At 40.8% G+C, this 20,428-nt stretch overlaps 1 protein-coding gene across 1 annotated transcript in view; it reads left to right on the top strand.

Moving 5' to 3' along the window:
* Positions 1-349: 349 nt before the first annotated feature.
* Bms1 (BMS1 ribosome biogenesis factor) overlaps positions 350-20,428 on the top strand; it is a 35,270-nt gene continuing 15,191 nt past the window's right edge. The window contains exons 1-13 of the mRNA XM_010622456.3: positions 350-484; positions 1,230-1,438; positions 2,437-2,627; positions 3,952-4,031; positions 6,984-7,172; positions 7,703-7,845; positions 8,420-8,541; positions 9,297-9,490; positions 10,315-10,454; positions 12,663-13,396; positions 13,598-13,699; positions 14,625-14,782; positions 17,736-17,817. Coding sequence (XP_010620758.1) covers positions 1,263-1,438; positions 2,437-2,627; positions 3,952-4,031; positions 6,984-7,172; positions 7,703-7,845; positions 8,420-8,541; positions 9,297-9,490; positions 10,315-10,454; positions 12,663-13,396; positions 13,598-13,699; positions 14,625-14,782; positions 17,736-17,817 — 2,311 coding nt within the window. The 5' untranslated portion in view covers positions 350-484; positions 1,230-1,262. The remainder of the gene's footprint in view (positions 485-1,229; positions 1,439-2,436; positions 2,628-3,951; positions 4,032-6,983; positions 7,173-7,702; positions 7,846-8,419; positions 8,542-9,296; positions 9,491-10,314; positions 10,455-12,662; positions 13,397-13,597; positions 13,700-14,624; positions 14,783-17,735; positions 17,818-20,428) is intronic.

Genomic DNA, 20,428 nt, shown 5'->3' with positions numbered 1-20,428 from the left:
CTGGTAGATGACGACGAGGTCGGTAGAGGCGGAGGGAAGGACTGGGAAGAGGAGCCAAGCCGACTCCGCTGGAGGACTGCAAGTTAGAGTGCTCTAGATCCTCTGGAGTCGGAGGAGCTCGTGGTGGGCTGGGACACCGTAAATCCGCCCAGAGGACGCCAGGGGGCGCAAGGCTAAACGGGGCGCTGGGGCGAGACCATGGGGCTGTAGGCGGAGCTACAGGGTGTGGGGAGGGGCTCTACACTGCTGGCAGTGAGGGAGAGGCTGACGCGCGCTTCCGGCCAATCACGAACCTACTTCCGGTCTACCCTGAAAGTCTTCCCTCCCTAGGCCTCTGTCTTCAGTCTCTTGTTTCCCTCCGGCGGCTTGGCGTGCGGTGCGAATTTCCGTTTCCGGCGGTCTCCATGCTCACCCGAGCAGTGACTGTTGTCAGACCGGTAGAGGCCACGGCTGTGGGCCGGGGTATGTCCTGAGTCTACCCGCGGTGAGTTCTCGTCAGGGCAGGTACCGGTGTCCCGAGAGCCTCGGCTGGACTGACGTTTCTCCAAGGGGGTGGGAGTGGCGGAGGGGTGGGTGTCTTGTGGGCCAGATGGTTCTTGGGAACCACGGGCGGTGCTATCCCAGCGCGCACGCGTCACTAGCGGCCCTGCCCGCGTTAAGACAGCGTCTGCCTAGCACAAGAGCATGGGCAGCCTTTAATGTGCTTCAGACTTTTCGCTTAAGTTTTACACTTGATCTTAGCCAAAAGGCCGAGAAGCGATCGCTTAACTTTTCATTGAAGTTAGGAAACCACTTCGTGGGCCCGAGCTGTCCAGTATGTTAGCCACTGGTTATTGTTGCTGTTTAAATTTAGAATTAATTAAAATGAAAAAATTAATTTTTCAGTTTCCTTAGGTGCATTTGAGATTCTCAGTAACCACACGGGACTAATAGCTATTATACTGAAAAGCACACGTAGAGAATATTCCATCATGACAGACACAAGCCCTGCTGATGTTGACAAGATGAACAGAGTAACAAGTTTAAAAGGGAGCCTTAGCACAGAGAATTCATGTAACTATGTATGGTACAGCTGAGATAAGTAAAATGGAGCATGGTATTAAGCAGTTTCTACCTCTGTTGGGTGAACAGATAAATTATCTCTAAATGAAGAAAGAAAATTTATTGCTTTTTCTGGTGTGCCCAATTGTAAAATACCTCCTCTACCTTCCCACCTCTTTCCATTTAAGTTCAAGTTTCTCTTGAGTTGAAAAGTAGCCACTATGGAGACTAAAGATCAGAAGAAACACAGAAAGAAACACAGTGGGCCCAAGGCTGAGAAAAAAAAGAAACGGCATCTGCAGGACCTTCATCTTGGAGACGAAGAAGATGCCCGGAAGAGAAACCCCAAAGCTTTTGCAGTCCAGTCTGCTGTGCGTATGGCCCGATCGTTTCACAGGTATGTATAGCTGGGCTCTGGCGATTCTTTATTTATTCTTCCTTAAATGACAGGAACCTCACAGATGACATTTGGCTCTGTGAGGGTAATCCAGCTCACATAATATATGGTGTATAATAAAGTATGAGAAGCTTTTTCCATAGATGTTTAGCATCTCCTGACAGGTTGGCTATTTTTTTTTTTTTTTTTTTTTTTTGCCCAAGGAAAAAACATTTATAGAATTTATGGAATTTATTTCTAAACTTCAAACTCTCTCTGGTGATGTGTGCTTTTAAAAAATATCTTTCATATAATTATAATTTGAATTATAATTTTTAATAATAAATTTACCCCTTTATTTAGGGAGTCCTTGCTATCTATCCAGCAGTGTACTTCAAATGTTATTGAATTAAATTCTTCCAGAAGCCTTAAGAGTAAGAGTTATTCTTTTTTCTTTTTTTTTTCTGAGACAAGGTCTCTCTTTGCAGTTCAGGCTGGCCTTGGGCTCACTATGTAGTCCAGGCTGGCCTTGAACTTGTGGTAATCCTCCAGCCTCAGTGCTGGGATTACAGGTTAGTGCCACCACACCTGGCATGAATAATGATTGCCCTCATTTTATGGATAAGAAATCTGAGACTCAGGAGTTCATTACCCCCAATCATATAATAGGTAAGTAGGATGGCCAAATTTATCTCCAAAGTTTTTGCTTTGATTTGTTATGATATACTGCCTCAGTTTTTGCTTTTTGTTTTCTTTATAAACTATTAAAATCAAAGCATAAAACAATCAAATTTAAGATATATTGAATTTTCAACTCTCTACTTTTATACTTTGTTATATTTTTAATGAAGAACAGTTGTCTGGATTGGGGCCAGAGATTAATTAGTTCATTATATTCATGTATTGTCTGTTCTCTATAAAATCTGTTTATAAGGGTTAAGCTTATAAGGTTTATTCCTTCTGTAAATTAAAAGTGAATTTTCTGTCTTTCTTTCTTTTTCTTTCTTTTAAACAAATAGGACTCAGGATTTAAAGACAAAAAAGCATCACATTCCGGTGGTTGACAGAACCCCACTAGAGCCCCCACCAATAGTGGTAGTGGTGATGGGGCCTCCAAAAGTTGGGAAGAGTACTTTGATACAGTGCCTCATTCGGAACTTCACCAGGCAGAAGCTGACTGAGATCAGAGGCCCTGTGACGATTGTGTCAGGTAGGGGCTGCTGCCTCAGAGGTGATATGTCAGGTGTCACTTGAGGGTCATTGATGTCTTAGTTGTTTCCATGAGTAGGAAATGTTAAAATGATACTGTCACATCCTGTTATCTTTCTTCTGCTTCTTCTGTGTTGGCTGTTGCATCAGAGAGGGCTAGGTTCCTAGCAGTAGTGATGTAGATAGGTACCTTATTCTGACTGCTCCACTGGTTTGGCCAGGGGTACTCCTTAGAAAGACTTAGCAGACCTGGTTCTGGTGAGGAACAGTAAAGATGTGCACCATGCACAGCTGTTGCCATTTCAGTGCCAAAGTCTTGTGGAGATGAGAGGAAGTTTTCTTTTTCTTTGAGAATTTGCCCGTTTTGGATAATGGTGGTCTTTAAAAAATTGAGGGGGGAAAATCAAATTACCAAAGTGGCAACAATAAAATCTGAAATCTAGTGTTATAACAATAATGTAGACGCTTTATTTATTTATTTATTTATTTGGATCATACAATAATGTAGAAGCTTTATTTATTTGGATCATACTGGGGATTAAATCCAGGGCCTTGCACATCCTAGGTAAGTGCTCTACTACTGAACTACATTCCTAGCCTTTTTATTTAAAACCGGGTCTTACTAAGTTGCCCAGGCTGCATCTAACTTGTGACCCTGCTTCAGCCTCCTGCATAAGTGGGATCACAGGTGTTCACTACTATATCTGGTAAGGCTGTTCTTTGTCTTTAAGGCATCCTTATGTTCTTGACCATTTTCTTTTTGTGTTAGAAATACTGACAGGGCTGGGGATTTGGCTCAGTGATTCTGCTGCCTGCCTTGCAAGCAAAAGGTCCCGAGTTTGATCCCCAGTACCAAAAAAAAAAAAAGAAAGAAAGAAAGAAATAATTACTGTTTATGATCATTCTGTTGTGTTATGTTTGAGGATGTTTTTAGTTAAATGAATATGGAAAAATTTGATAAAGGCAAGGTCACAGTTGTGAGCCCTGCAATCAGTTTTATCTGTGTGAGCACTTTCATTTATTTGGGTACACTTGATATTATTTTAGAATTAAAGGGAACATAGCAAGAAAACCAACATGAAATTTATTTCACCAGTTTTTCCTATAAAAGAATATTTCATGTACTCCCATAACTTTATATGGTATTTTATTGGATGCAGTTTAAAAATGATAGAGTTAGGGCTGGTGATGTAGCTCAGTGGTGCCATGCCTGCCTGGCAAACACAAGGTCCTGAGTTCAATTGCTGGTATCACAAGAAAAAAAAAAGTTAACAGAGTCTTTACAGGATTTTTAAAAAGTAAGGGTTTTGTCTTTCCACTTACAGGTAAAAAGCACAGACTCACATTCATTGAATGTGGGTGTGACATAAACATGATGATTGATCTGGCTAAAGTTGCAGATCTGGTAAGTCGCTGGAGCAGCCTGGGTTTCTGGTGGGACCTGCAGTAGTGGGATGGATTACTCATTCCGTATTAGAAGAAAGAAATATGTGGTCATTGAAGAAATAGTGAATATCATAAGGATACAGTAGATGGGATTGAATGATGGTAACACTGTTACTACTGATACACAGCACATGTATGAAAAATGTGGTCTTGATTGTATTTTGGAAGTGGTAGTGATCATTATTTCTGATAATTTCATTATTAAACTAGTATGGTAGGATGAACAATGTCTTGGGTTGTTTTGTTTGTTTTAGTTTTAGTTTTGTTTCCCTGTTCAGTTGCTTCTAGAGAGCTGTTTAGTTACGTAGAGCCATAGTGTTTTGTCCTTTGGCCCAGTAAAACTCTTAAAACACGAAGTAAAATTTATGTAGATTTCTAAAGCTGTGCCTTATTTATTTATTTATTTATTCACTTATTTATTCATTCGAGACAGGGTCTCGCTTTGTAATGCAGGCTGGTCTTAAGCTCACTGTGTGACCCATGCTGGCCTCCAACTCCCAGTGATCCTCCTGCCTCAGCCTCCTGAGTGCTGAGATTATAGGTATGTGCCACCACACCTGGCTAGCTGGGCCATTTTAATGACAGAAAATCAAGTACCATTCAGTTTTTTTGTTTTGTTTTTTTGAGACAGGATCTCTCTGTGCAGTTCAGGCTGGCCTTGGACTCATTATATAGTCCAGGGTGGCCTTGAACTTGTGGTTATCCTTCTGCCTCAGCTTCCCAAGTGCTGGGATTACGGGCATTCACCACCAAGCCCGGCCACCATTTCAATTTTGAACATATAATGCTACCATTAGTAAAAATAAATGTTACTGTCAACACAAAGTGGTATTCATGTACTAACCTGTTTCAAAATTATTAAAGTAGTAATAATTTCTTAATTTAGAAAGCATAATACTAAGAGTAAAGATTTTAGTAAACACACAAACTTGGTGAATTACTCCAGCTGTGTTGTGGAGTCTACACAGCACATTTTTCTCTGTCCTGCTTCTTTGGTTCCTGTAAGAGCCGTGTCCCAGATCCATGTAAACACAAATGCGGCCCTGTGTACACACAAGTGAAAGTTGATTAGCCAGACTTCTGTGTTCTCCTTTCTTCATGTACTATTATTTGGATCTATTTAATCAATAAGTTTTATGGCTCAACCTCTTTCTTTTTAATAATAGCACTGTACTCTGGCTGTGCTATCCTTTATTTAATCTGGTTTATGTTGACTGCTCAGCTCTGGGTTATCCTGAAGCCTGTTAAGTCATGGCACAGGACACAGGACACACGAGTTAGGATGTGTACTGAAGGAGGGAAACATGATTGGTGAACATGGCAGCCAAAGAGTATTTGCTGCCTGTTCCTGATGTGGTCGCAGTTGCTTGCCTCCCCCAGCCCCAGCCATGGTTGTCAGCTGACTGTACAGCCATAGGCCACTGCCTTGTTCCAGTTGCTGAAGAGCTTTGCAGGTTTCCTGGCCTGTGGTGGTCCACAGTAGCACCCGTGCTTCTCAGCTACACATAGGCACCTGCGTGCATGTGTTTGTGGCTTAGCATCCTGGAATGCTCCCTCATTTAATCAAAGATGGATGTTTTTTCTATTTTTTGATTATTTAAGTTAGCTACACAAAGGTGAGAACAGAAATGTCCTTGATAGCTAAAACTTAGTCTTCAACAGTCAACTCTGATAATTGCATATTTGAAGAGTTTTAAATTTTAACAATTGTTCTCATTTACTCATGTCTTTATAGATCACTATTCATAATTTTACTATTCTTTTTTCAGCTTTGAGTTTATTGGTACATTTTAGGGATACAGTACAGTTACATTCATTGTTGGGATCTTATACCTCTACATGACAAGTCTTGGTTCTCATTTTTTCCCCTTGTAATTTTACTATTTTTTGACTCAGTTTTGAACAGCCTCTCTAAAAGAATAATTTCTAGTTGGGCATGGTGGCACATACCTCCTAGCAGTCTGGGAGGCTAAGGCAGGAGAATGGCAAGTTTAAGCCCAGCCCTGGCAACTTAGCAGAATATCTCAGAATAAAAAAATAAAATGGGTTTGAGAATGTGGCTCAATGTGAAGACCTTGGGTTCAGTTCTCAGCACTAGGAAAAAAAAATCCAAATAGTTTGTATGCTGCCACTTAACATAGAACTTTCCTACTATATACATTCTATTAAAAAAAAATTAGCTTTGCCAGGCATGGTGGCGCATGCTTTTAATCCTCTGAGGCAGGAGGATCGCTGTGAGTTTGAGACCAGCCTGGGCTACATAATGAGTTCCAGGTCAGTCTCAACTACATAGTGAGACCCTGTCTCAAAAAACCAAAAAACAACAACAACAAAAAAAATTAGCTTTTTCTTATTTGAAAACTGAAGCTAAAGTTTAGTTTTTATTTACTTTTAATATTTTACTATTGATTATCACTTTTTCACATCTATTGGATGTTGGAGGTCTACTTGGTTCCCTTGTTAGAAGTTAATTGTCTTGAAAATATATTATTAAAAGCTTCATTTATCCAGGGACCAGATTTGGCCCAGCCTTTTCTGAGTTTTCATACATACAGATTTTTGAGATGGAAGTTGATGTCCTGGCAGGCATCTTGGTCTGGTGAGAGGGCGGTGCTTTGGGTGCACCCTGGCAGTCATGGGGTTGAGGCTAGATCAGAGAGGCCAAGCTCTTTTACCTCTCTTGAAAAGGGTCAAAGAGAAAACATCTCAGGCTTTGTGTGTCCCACATTTTCTGTTGCTATATTCAGCCCTGCAGTTGTAGTGCAGAAGCAGTGGTAGACAAGTAAATCAGTATGACCATGTTCCAATAAAACTCGTTGCAAAACAGGTATGGGCTAGATTTATTGTGACTCCTACTCTAGAAGGTCCTTTTTGGTAGTTTCCTTGAGAACTTGTGATTTTCTATTTTTAGGTGCTAATGCTTATAGATGCCAGCTTTGGGTTTGAAATGGAAACATTTGAGTTTCTGAACATCTGTCAAGTACATGGCTTTCCTAAAATTATGGGAATTCTCACCCATCTGGACTCCTTCAAGCATAATAAGCAATTAAAGAAGACCAAGAAGAGATTAAAACACAGATTCTGGACGGAAGTCTACCCGGTAGGAATAGAAGTCATTACTGAATACTAAGATAATCCTCTCAAACTAGAATAAAGAGAGGCTAATGAGTGTCTCTAGATTCACCTCTGTAGTCTCCTGTCTGTATCTTTTCCCAGTCTCTGGACTGTTTCTCTCAAGAGTCTTTATTTTGTGATTCTTGGTATATCTTGTTTGTCTCCCCCAGCAGGCAATGTCTGCCTGAGTTTTGGGGCCATCAATGAAGCAAGTTAAGGACTGAGAGGATCCTCTCTTCCCTCCTTTTCACACCACTGTGACCCCATTGGTCACAGGATCCTTTCTCTGCTGGGGAGCCTCACCATCCTCTCCCTTTGGAGTCTGGACAGATGCCACTGACTGACTGGAGAGCAGTGGGCTCCTTACATGACAAGTCCTGGAGAAGTACCGGGATGGGCTTTGCTGGAGGTCTCTCCTCTTAGAGTTGCTTCTCATTTAGGGCTGTTGTTTTGGTGCAGTATTTATAGGACTATCACTGAAATTTAATTTTTATTATTTATGTATTTTAATGTTAGGGAGCCAAGCTCTTTTACCTCTCTGGAATGGTACATGGAGAATATCAGAACCAAGAGATTCACAACTTGGGCCGTTTTATCACAGTTATGAAGTTCAGGCCTCTCACGTGGCAAACTTCTCATCCTTATATCCTGGCAGACAGGTAAAAATGAATATAAACTTTTCCTTCCTGGCTCATGTATTTCAAAGCTGAAGAGGTTAGAAGAAGAATGGTGGTAGAGCTTATTTTGGGCCATCATTGAAAGATGCTGTGCCTTTGGGAGTGAATTAAACACAAGATGTTTAGAATCAGAAGATCTTGAAGCACTGAGGACTGCGGGTATGACCCCTGCTATCTTTTTGCCTTGGTTTCTCAGGGTGTGGCTCTCAGGATCCTGGTGCTCTGGCCACTCAGAGTGTCTGCACTGTGCTTGCTTTTGACTTTCTGGGACTCTCTTCCTCCTGCTGGAGTCCAGCTGCAGTAGGATGCCAGGTCCCAGGTTAACCTTCTGCTTTTCCTGACCCCAAGTGGATTTTGTTTCCCTCCCTGGCATCCATGTGACACATAGTACATTTGCTTCCTCTCCTCTGGTCAGTGGTGAACTGTGCTTCCTGTATTTTCTCATTTTCTAAACAAGATGCCTAATGAACAAGAAATTGATGGGTCATCATATGAAGGGAAATTGGAGGGTTGTTGGCCTTTGTTTCTTCCGTGTGATTGAATTTTATTTTTCTAGGATGGAAGATTTGACAAACCCCGAGGATATCCGGATGAACATCAAGTGTGACCGAAAGGTGTCTCTATATGGTTATTTACGAGGAGCACACTTGAAAAATAAAAGCCAAATTCACATGCCAGGTATCCCCTTGTAAAAATAGTGTACCTGTGGAACTTTGGGAATGGCTTCATTTCTTGGAGAAAACCTAAAAATGACCAAATGCCTTGCTGGAGGTTTTTTGTTTATTTGCTCATTTGGGTGGGTTTTGTTGTTGTTGTTGTTTTGTTTTTTGGTACCAGGAAACAAACTCAGGTCCTTGTGCTTGCAAGGCAGATAGCAGCATCACTGCTACCCACTGTTTGGGTTTTTTGTACTGGGAACTGAACCCAGGGCCTTCACACTGCACTGCACCCCACCCCTTTTTATGACACAGTCTTGCTAGTTGTTAAATTGCCCAGGCTGGGCTCCACCATGCCTAGCTCTGTAGGGGTTTTGAAAGTTAAGCCAAGTGTGGTGGTGCACACCTATAATCCCATCCTTAAGGAGTCTCTGAGGCGGGAGCATTAACAGTTCCTTTCCTGCCTGGGCAGTTTATTGAGATTCTGTCTCAAAAGTTAAAAAAGCACTGGGGATGTAGTTCAGTGATTGAACACTTTGGGGTGTTGATTCCCAGTACTGCTCCCCCCAAAAGCAAAAATCTTCAGCCCTACTTATGTGTAATGCGGTAAAAGTGCTAAGTGGATGCTGGTCAGGTGGCTAGAGATGCATGGTATATTCCCCTGTAGAATAGTGCCCTTCTTACACTGCAGTTTGAGCCTTCAGCCTATGGGACACTTTCTAGTTGTGCCTACTTGTTGGCTTGCTGTCAGCTAACAACCTCCACCCCCATCCCCAGGTGTTGGAGATTTTGCTGTGAGTGAAGTCAGTTTCCTCCCAGACCCATGTGCTCTCCCTGAACAGCAAAAGAAGCGCTGTTTAAATGAGAAGGAAAAGCTGGTTTATGCGCCTCTCTCTGGAGTTGGGGGTGTGCTATATGACAAAGATGCTGTCTATGTCGACCTTGGTGGCAGCCATGGTTTTCAGGCATCGGTAAGAGGGGAGCTACTCTGAACTCTGGTTTAAGTCTGTCTTTCTCTCTCTCCCTTTTTTTTTTTTTTCCTCATTGAGTTTATTGGTACATTTTAGGTATACAGTACAGTTACATTCATTATTGGGATCTTGTACCTCTACATGACAGGTCTTGGTTCTCATTTTTTCCCCTTGTCCCTGCCCTTCCTTCACCCCTCCTCCCCTCCCCCTTTACAAGCACTTCATTTTTAAGTCTGTTTCAACACAGTAATACATCATTTTTTATTTATTGAAGGCTTTTCTCCTCATCCATCTTTATACTGAGATCCAAATACATATTTTAAGGAGGTAAAATATTCAAGTGTCTCATTGTATCGACCATAAGGGAAGCATCCTATCCTCCTGTCCTCTCTATCCCTGACGCAGCACAGGCACCCGGCTGGGGGAGGCATCTGGGAAGCCCACCTTCTCCATACAGACCATCCTGTTTTCCAGCTCTTGCTGGTCTTTTTCTCATGCTGTTTTCTTATTCAGAATAGTTTTGTCCTGTTTTTTGAAATAGACTCCAGATTTTTTGTTTTGTGAAGTGAGATTATTACTAGGTTCATAATGTTTTTAAAAGCATTGGGATCTAAGGTTTTTCTAGCTAAGTATTTGATGATATACCCATGGGTATTGAAAAAGAAGACGGGTATCAATTTCAAACTTTGTTGTAAGGATTCTTTTTAAGGACATAAAAATGGTTTCAGAAACTGTGTTTAGAGTACTTTTTGTGATGCTGGTTGAAATCAGTGTCTCCACAATCCTTTTGCTCTCCTCACTTGCCTTCCTTGGTGGTTTGACAGGAGGCGGCAGGGCCCATCCAAGAGTTGGTCCAGAGTCTTATTGCAACACACTCCACTATTGATGCCAAGATGGCTTCAAGCAGAGTGACACTTTTTTCTGATTCCAAACCTTTGGGCTCAGAGGATATAGATAACCAAGGGTAAGTGCACTTTTCCCCTGTTTTTAGTAAATGCTGCATTACATAGGGTTCTATCACCTATCATTCTGCTGTTGTATCACACCAGGTTGCTGTTTCCCATTGTGCATGCATGTGTTTCTCAAGGTTCTTTTGACTTATGTGACATTATATAGGAGTATTTCTCAGCCTTTAGAATTTTCTTTCACCAGAAATAGTCATCAAATACGGTCATGTCTTTTCTATAGGTAACGTAGTTTCCTAGGAGACCTGAGGCTGCCTAGCTTTCTCTTTGTGGCCCACATCCTAGAGCAGAGTCTGTTACTGTCCAGAACCACATACCTTGTCTGGAAGTTTTGTTGGATTATATTGTATCTGTGGGGTAATGTCCACTAATGTACAGTTCATGTGAATTTTTCACTTAGGTTTGTGAATTTGTATGCTTTCATACCTAAGGGGTGTATTAATTTATGCCTCCTGCTCAATCTGAACATGATCAAGATTATCTAGTATATAATTTGTTCTGGTGCGCATAAATATTTAACGTTGTACCTGACAAAGAAATGTTCACTGAAAAATTACTATCACTAATCATTGTTGTAATTAGCTATTTGCATTTTTCTGTGTTATTCTTGTCATCTTTGTCAGTGTGGATACTCCTAACATAGTTACGATGCATTTTTTTAAAAAATTTTATTTTAGTATCCTGAAAATTTCTTTCTGTTTTGTAGTACTGAGGATTGAACCCTAGAACTTACGCATTGAGCTAGCTACATCCCTGTTTTTGTTTTTGTTTTAAATTTATCTCAGTTTTTCTTGAGATAGGATCTTGCCAGGTTACCCAGGCTGGGATCAAACTGGTGATCCTCCTGCCTCAGCTCCCTGGAATTAATGGGCATGTGCCACAACATCTGTTACTATTCCTTTTTCTACAATCTCCATATAGTCATTATTTTGTTATTATTGGTGTATTCTGACTTATTCTCTTATAGTGCCATTTTAGTTTGTTACAATTGATGTTTTTCTAATTTTATATGAAGCACTATGTTAAGTAGCTTCATGTAGTTTTTATTTCATCCTCTAGCTTTAGACTCAATAATAATACAGTTATGGTGTTAGTGACTTCAAAATGGCAGTTGTCTTAGTCACTTCCTCATTGCTGGGATAAAATACCTGGCACTTACAACTTGAAGGGGAGAGGCTTATTTTGGTTAACAGTTCAGAACTTTCAGTCCATGATTGGCAGGCTTGAAAAATGGCATGGCAGAAGGGCCTGGGTAGGGGGAAAAGCTGCCCATGTTATAGTTGCCAGGAAGTAGAAAAGGGAGCTTGGCAGGCAGTACACCCTTCCAGGTCTTGTCCTCAGTGACTGGGCCCCACCTTCTAACAGCAGATTAGCAGTGAGCCCCCTAGAGTCTTAGGGGACATCTAGATCTGAACCACATCAGCAGTTTTGTTGTCTGTCATTTCTTTGATGTCAGTTGATCTTTAGCAAAGAGCTTTCACTTCTTCTCTATTTCAGTATCACTGTTTCCTAATGAGCTTTTGCTGTATTCCATTTATTAATACCCCATTGCTGCCATTGTTCTTACATCTGAATTGTCCCTGATTTGGCCACATAAAGGCTCAGTCAATTTTCTGTGTCCTATTGTGTATCTCTTCTAATCCCTGAGTATCTCTTACATTCTGTATCACATCCTTTTTTTTTTTTTTTTTTTTTTTTTTTTTGGTGTGGTGTAAATCATCCTATCTCCCCACCCCACCACCCCAGCCCCAGTACTGGGGATCAAACTCTTAAGACCTTGTGCTTGTGAGGTAGGTGCAATGCCACTGAGCTAAATCTCCCACCCCATGGTCAAGCTTACTTTGTTCTGTCCCTGCTGCAGGCCTGGAGCCAGCATTTCAAACTTGAAAATCTGTTTTCCGAAGGATCTACTAAACACTAACCTCTCTTTTGAACAGTTTTCCTGAAATTAAGGGTTTTTGTTTTGTTTTGTCTTTTAAAAGCTCATGCCTTTATTCTTCCTGTCAATTCTTTACAAGTGTCTTGCTAGGGTATTAAGTTTGCTTAGTAACTATGCTAGTGTTTATCAAATAACTTTTTCTGTGCACTATCACCTTAAACTATTCCTTGACATTTCTGTTTCTTTGCATTTTTATCAACTAGATGCCATTTCTAGATTAGCCAGTTACTGTACATGCTGAATTATTTTCATTTATGGGGTAATGCAGGCTGTGGATGCCAAAAGAGGAAAAGCAGCTGGATATGAGCACTGGTCGAGTACGTCGCAGAGCTGTGTTTGGAGATGAAGATGAATCTGGAGGTAGTGATGAAGACGATGAAAGGTCTGACAGTGACAGACTGAGAGGTGACTCTAGTGATGAGACAGAGGAGGAGCAAGGTGCTGAAAGGACTGAGTGTGAGTATGTGACTGTCAAGAGCATCAAGCGGAAGAAAGTGGAGATGGAGGAGGACAGTGAGGTGGACTTGCCAGCATTTGCTGACAGTGACGATGACCTAGAGAGGAGCTCAGAAGATGGAGGGGAAGAGGAGAAAGCCAGTCAAAGCAGTGAAGATGATGACTTTAGTGGAGAGGGGGTCATTTTAGAATCAAAGACTGATGGAGGAGGTGGCAAAGCAAGACTGTCGCCAGTTGGCTGTTGGAGTGACCACCAGACCCTGGAGATGTCTTTGCCGATGACAAAAACAGTCCTCGCCATTTCTGACTCTGGCCACTGCACAGCAGAGGAGGCCTTTGCATCTGGAGCAAGCCCCTTGCCCAGCTCAGAGGAGGAGGATGAAGGAGACAGAGAGGCTGCTGGGGATAAGCATGCATGGCCTTCTAGAGGGCATCATAGTCAGAAACAAGGGTCAAAGAACTTGACTGAGGAGACCACTGATATTGAAGATTTACTGAAGGAAGAAGATTACAAGGAAGAAAACAACTATTCCTCAGAAACATCAGGTAAGTACAGGAACTTCAAGTATGATTAAGGTTAATTGGCTGTTTCTAGAAACTTGGCACGTAAAACGATGTTGTCAGTATGATGCCCACATTTGGGATCTGCTGTTGGGAGATTTTGTTAACTATTCAGATCCTGTGCTATGAGCTTGAAGCAGAGAGGATGATAAGCAGGAGTAACTGGCTCTCAGCGTTGTGTTCCAGGGGCTCTCAAGTGGAAGGAAGACCTCTCCAAGAAGGCAACAGAAGCCTTTCTGCGGCAGCAGCAGTCAGCGCCAAACCTCCGAAAGCTTATTTATGGCACAGGTAAAGAGCTCTGGCTTAGAGCTAACAATATTTAGGGTTTTTAGATTATATTCTGTAAAAGAGAGGAAGAAGTTGGTTGGGAGATTGGGGCGGTACTTGTGATATCCATAATTCCTGGCTGTCACATTTTACATTTGGCAGATTTTTTAATCGGCTCATGAGGGCCACAGATTAGTCATATGAAATAGATTTATGGTTTGCCATAAAATTTTTTTTGGTACCAGGGATCGAACTCAGGACCTTGAGTTTATGAGGTAGGCGGTGGAGCCACTGAGCTAAATCCCCAGCCCACCATAAAATTTTTGATGAAAATATTGTGTATTATGTTGTTTCATGCTCAATATTTAAAAGTCTTACATGAAAATCTTTGTAAAATTTAATGCCAGGAAATACTTGTCTATAAAAACCTTTGTTTTTCTTTTTCTGAGAATGAGAACCCTGGGTAATGCTGCCTGTTTCCCCTTTGCCCTGATTCTCAGATTTTGTAGCTTCTCACTCCCCTGTATGTTCCTTTTGGAAAAATAAATATAAAGTGGTAAGCTTTAAACTGTGCTCTTCAGTTACCATATGAGTAGACACTTTGGAATAGGAGCATCAAATTGGGTATGTGCTGATTTTCTTTTAAGATTTGCTGAAAGAGTTTAGTCAGTAAGGACTCAGCACTCTGCATAGAAACACTATAGTAATTTTAAGCTCTACATTTAAGTGTCATGATCTGCCCCAATTCTTGCTGTGTTCCTGGTGGCATCTCCTGGCATTTCCATCTGTGGCTGAGGTATTCTTTATTTCTGATGGGCTCAGGGCCACCATTGTGCCCACCACACACAAGGACCTGCAGTTCCCTAGGTTCTAGGAGAAGGGGCTTAACTGGTTGGTACCGAAGCCTCTAGGACTGAAGATTTTGACTTCATTTTGCCATCTTTAGTGACAGAAGATGCTGAAGATGTTGATGGAGATGCCCAAGAAGAGCTGGGAGGGCTCTTCCGCATCAGGCAGCCTGATGGAGGGTGCAAATACAAGGCTGATGCATTGGACTGCTCCAGGTTTCCTGTGGAAGCACCTCACAATTGGGACTTGGAGGAGGTGAGGCAGAACCACATGTTTACCTCAGGAAGGAATGAGAGAATTATGCTAGAACATGGTAAAACTTTTAGAGACTGAGGGCCCAAATTGCAGCCCAAAACCCACTTACTGCAAAATGCCAACACTACAATTAAACCTGAATACTGAGATTTCAGTTTGGTAAAAAATAGCTCATACACTTGGCTCACAAGCTGACAGAGAGGGCTCTGTGCCTATTGGAGTACATGGGCCATAGGTTCATTACCACTTTTCTAGAATCACATTTGCTTAGTGTTGCTTCTCTACTGTTGGCCTCTTTTATTTTCACAGCAGGTCATTTTCTCAGGTAGCACAGTAGGTATTTCATGCATCCTGAGCAGTAACGTGTTCTCAGCATGTGCATGTGTCATAGAAAAGGAAACTGTTCCCTTTTTAGTGTGGATAGTATCATTACCTTGATTTCAAGCATTGTGCAGAGAGTTTTGTATGTTTGAAACATTATATATCTTATTACTGGGATGTGCCTGCTGTCCCCAGTTAAAATTTATAATTCCGCTTTCTGTAAGCAAAGCCATGACACTGGCAGTGTTCTTCCCCCTGCCACCACTCCCTAGTCAAAACTGGAATTCATTCACTTCTCAAACTTGCCACAGCTTAATCCCATGTTGGACCTTCCCACCTTCTGTTTTCTCTTCGTGGAATGTTCTTATCTTCCCAAGCCTAACTGCTTTTTGTCATTCAGTTTAGCATAAATATGTATCACTCCTCAGAGAAGCCTAGTTACTCTCATATTGCCTAATGTAATTTACTGTGTAGCTCTTACAAATTTTATCTAACAATTTAATGATAAAATTTAATATGATTTTTTTTAAATCACATAAAAACAATCATTTGATTCAATGAGTTTCTAGAAGCTGACCCCAGTCAAGGAGTACATCCAGGTTGCCCGTTTCTCTTCTCCACAATTTTACCCTCCAAGTTTGTATCACTAAACTCTGTAGTTTAGTTTTGCTTGGTTTTTATTATTTTTCCTTTGCCTTTTAAATCTCAGTCTGCAGTCCTCCCCACCTCCCATCCCTGTTGTTCCCTTACACTTCCTCTTTTGAAGAAGCTGAGTATTTGCTGGTAGTATCTCCTACCCAGACCTCATGGGTGCACTGCATCTCTGTGTGCAGTGTCTGTCCCTCTCCTCTGGGTCCCCTTCAGCTCAGCTCAGAGCCATTTGAGGAGGAGAGTGAGTCCCCCAGCCATCTAGGAGCTGCTTGTGGGCTGAACACTTAGGTCATTGGGCTGCTAGGACTGAAGAACTAAATGTTTTATTTAATCTTGAATAGTATAAGATTTAAATAGTCAAATGATTGTAGACAAAGCATGCAGAAGTAGCATAGGGTGAGGTTTGATTTGATTTGTGGGCAGGCGTACTTCCTAGGTGTGCCTGGTGGTTTTTCAGTGAGAGGCTAGTGGTATCTTGATGTTTCTCTTCTCATCAGCACTTCTGATGCTTGGTGTCAAGGGCCCCAGATTTCTTAAGGCTGTAGAAGGGACACTCACTTGTCTTTCTAGCATACTTCTATGAAGAGAAACTCACCCTCACCTTGTTGGATTACCCACTTTCAAGCAGAATAGTTCTAAATGATTCTTACAATGTGCTGGTAGCCATGTGTGGTGGCACATGCCTGTAATCCCAGCACTTGGGAGGCTGAGGCAGGAGGATCGCTGTGAGTTCGAGACCAGCCTGGGCTACATAGTGAGTTTCAGGTCAGTCTCAACTACATAGTGAGACCCTGCCTCAAAAACAAAAAAAAAAAAAAAAAAGTGCTGGAAGTAGAACACAAGGCTTCACATGTGCTTTGTCTTGGAGTCATCCATAAGAAGTGCCAATTTCCTTTAGTAGAAGATAGATTTCAACCTCATAGTCAAGACATGAGAGTGCTTATTACTATGACTCAGTCATTTCTAGTCCTTCTCAGTGGCCAGATTGTGAGGGATTTATACAGATGTTTTCAGTTCATGTTCTGTACTGCATCTTATGTCTGTGTCCATATTTCTACTGAAGGATTATGCCTTGGTTGAATCTGAAGATAAAATTAGAAAATCATGTAATTCCTTATTTGATCTATCCCTTATTATACATAAAACAGTGTCAGAATAGCACTACACATAGTGCCCTAATATGATTGTGGAAAACACTTTTCCTTTTACATGATTTCTCTTTCAGAAGCATCTATGCCATTTTATATTCCTGCCAGCAGTGTTTTAGTTTCACTTTGTCCGCATCTTTACCAACACTTGTTATGTGTCTTGATTATAGCTGTTCTAGAAAAACAATGATACCTCATTGTGATGTTCATTTGTGTTTCCCTGACAGGTAGTGATTCCAACATTGTTTCATGTGCTTTTTTGGCTGTCTCTATAAATACTTGGAAGAAATATCTATTCATATTGTTTGCATGTGGGTGAAAAGTTACTTATGTATTAACACTTAATTTGCAAGTATATTCTCCCATTCTATAGGAATTAAGTTTTCAAGCAGAAATGGTAGGTTTGGATTGACAAGTAGCAAGACTAACTTGCTAAAACATCCCATTGCAGTGCCTTAGAAACATTAATACACTGAAAATTAGTAAATATTGTTTACTTATGAGGTTAGTGGCCTAAGGGTACTTTCCTTATCCACTATGTAATGTTGTGACCTTTGTGTTTTGTCCCTGGTCATATTGGCAGAGTCATCCTGCAGGCTCACCTGGCTCACCTCAGGAAGCGCTTATAAGCCGTAGCTGCTTGCAGCACACCTCTGTAGCAGCACCTTGTGGTGTGACTGGAGCATGTCACTGCGTGCTCTCTCTCTCTCTTTTTTTTTTTTTTTTTTTTTTTTTTTTTTTTTTTTGGTACTGGGCATGAAACTCGGGACGTTGTGCTTGCAAGGCAGGTGGCAACACAAATCCCTAGCCCTAAATGTTGATTTTTGTGTCAGGTTATGAACAGTATCCGAGACTGCTTCGTGACGGGGAAGTGGGAAGAGGACAAGGATGCAGCCAAGATCTTAGCAGAAGATGGTAAGGCTGCATGTCCTCTTTTGTCTTAACCACAAGCAGGGAGTGATGATGTGTGTGCTCTGGGAAGCTCTGGAAATTGTGGGTAATGCCCTGGTGTCTCCTTCCCTGTTAACTCACTGAATAGATACGGACCTTAAAGAAAAGTGAGAAGCTTGCCATATAAATTTGATCATGCATTTTTTGGGGGGTGGGTACTGGGGATCGAACTCAGGACCTTGCCCTTGCAATGCAGGCATGGTGCCACTGAGCTAAATCCCCAGCCCATCATGCATTTCTTGAAAGTAGGTTTCTTTTGTGTGAAAAATGTACTCAAATAATGTATATTTTTCTTTTGAGGTTAAAGGTAGAAAATTTAGACTAAAAAGTGCATATCATACTAAGTTTTTTTATCCATTAAAAAAACTTGGTTAACCTTAGAGATTTTTTTTCTTCTGATCATTAAAATTGTCTGTCTGTTATCATACTTAATGATACATTTTACCATTAGATTGTTTTCAAAGATTTAATTGTTACGATTTAAATACTATACTATAATTCAAGTCACGTACTATTTAGATTTTAAATAATTTTGTACTTTGTCTATATTGTAAAGAACTCTATACTGAATGACATCAAGCAACTCTTGGTACACATTTTTTATTTTCATAAGCTAAAATTATTTTGTTACCAAATGGTATTTTAGGAGGTCATTCTTAGTTAAGTGTTAGTGTGAACATGTATCTACTTATTTTACTATCATTCAGTATTGAGTACTGCGTTGGAAATTTAGCTAAGTGATGCTGCCACCTGCTTCACAAGTGCAAGGTCCCAAGTTTGATTACTGTGAGAATACTTACAGTATTGAGCACTATCTATAATAAAGCCAGTTTGATAGATGAAAACTGCTTCTATTTGTAATCAACATTTCTTCGATTACTCTTAAGTGAGAATATTCATTTAAGGCATTTTGGCTGGTGGCTGGCTTTTTTTTTTTTTTTTGGTGAATTGCTGTGTCCCTTGCCTATTTTTCTTTTTTTGGGTACTGGGGATTGAACTTGGGTCCTTGCGCTTGCAAGGCAGGCCACCGAACGAACCGCTGAGCTAAATCCCTGGCCCTATTTTTCTTGATATTTTTACTGTTATACAATCTTTCTCTCTTAAGTTTGTCTTCTAAAAGACATTTATCATTCATTTATTCCAAATATTTCTTTTGTTAATTTTTAAATTTTTAGTATGAGTATAAACATGTAAAATGATTATGTAATTAATGTTTAAAATCCTTATGTGGGGAGATTTCTTTTCCTTAATCTTCCCATGGATATTCCTTATGTATCATTTCTCAGGAGGTGGTTTAACAGGCTGTTGCTAAAGAGACTCCTATGGCCCCCTATGGCTTAAATTTGTGTTTCATTAAGGGAGCTGATGCAGTGTTTTGGGGGAGGTGCCACTGCCCCCCTCTGAAGGCTGTGGCTGTGGATCCTGACCCTGGCTCTGGCAGCCCCTGCTTCCAAAGAACAGACTGAGAATGGATTTTGCACTGTTTCAAAGAACTAAAAAAACACCAGAATATTTTATGATATGGTTCTATATGAAATTCAGATTTCAGTTTTCATGGTAAAATGGTACTGGAGCAGTTACATGAGTTTTTTAGTAGAAGAGTTCAGTGGTTCCAACAGGGCTGTATAGCCAGAAAGCCTAAATATTTACTCTGTGTTTGCAAAAGTGTGGCAACCCAGGGGCTGGGTGTGGTGGTACACATGTCATCCTAGCACTTGGGAGGCTGAGACAGAAGGATCACTTCGAGTTCAAGGCTAGCCTGGGCTACATAGTGAGCTTAAGACCAGCCTGAACTGCACAGCAAGATCCTGTCTGGGAAAAAAAATAAAAAACAACAACAAAAAAGTTTGACAGCTCATATTTAGAATGATACTCCAAATGCCCACTCACTAGAATAGTGACAGTGACTTTTTTTTTTTCTTTAGTACCGGGGATCGAACTCCGGTCATTGTGCTTGCAAGGCAGGCACCAGAACCACTGAGCTAAATCCCCGGCCTGTGACTGACCTTTGGAAGTCACTTGGCCCACTGTAGTTGAACATGTTCCTTACAGTGTTAAGGAGCTCTCTTCCATTTCTCCTAGTCCTATAAGCTGTGTTGTTAGGAGTCAAGGTTTGATTAGATTCAGGTTAAGCATTCCTAGCATTTGTGTACACAAGTGTATCAAGACGGTACTCGGGGTAATTCTGGTTATCGGTTTCAGTTTTTCTATGATCATTGGTTAAGTGTTTTTGATGGTGGTGGTTGTTTATATTTTAATGTTTTCGGGAATCATTTTTTCACTAAATAGGAAGTTTCATTGGAATTTGGAGTTGTTACAAAAATAAAATAATTTTTATCTGTTATGTGTACTTTGTCATTTCCAGGTTTGGTCCTCTCAAGTTAGATTTGGAAATTATCAGTTTTTCAACTTGTGGATTTATTTTCAGTTCTTTTCTTCATGACTAGAAAATTAATGAGGTCTGATTTTTATTTATATTCCTTAGTTGTAGGATTAGAAAAAAAATTTTTTTTTGTTAGAGCCTACTTTTTAAACAATTAAGGTAGAGTAGTGTTTAGCATAGTCAGTTTTAACA

Source organism: Fukomys damarensis, unplaced genomic scaffold, assembly GCF_012274545.1.
Source record: "Fukomys damarensis isolate Sample0158 unplaced genomic scaffold, DMR_v1.0_HiC HiC_scaffold_1, whole genome shotgun sequence".
Lineage (NCBI taxonomy): Eukaryota > Metazoa > Chordata > Mammalia > Rodentia > Bathyergidae > Fukomys > Fukomys damarensis.
Note: the sequence above shows the minus strand (reverse complement) of the source record. Positions and strands in the feature narration are given on the sequence as shown.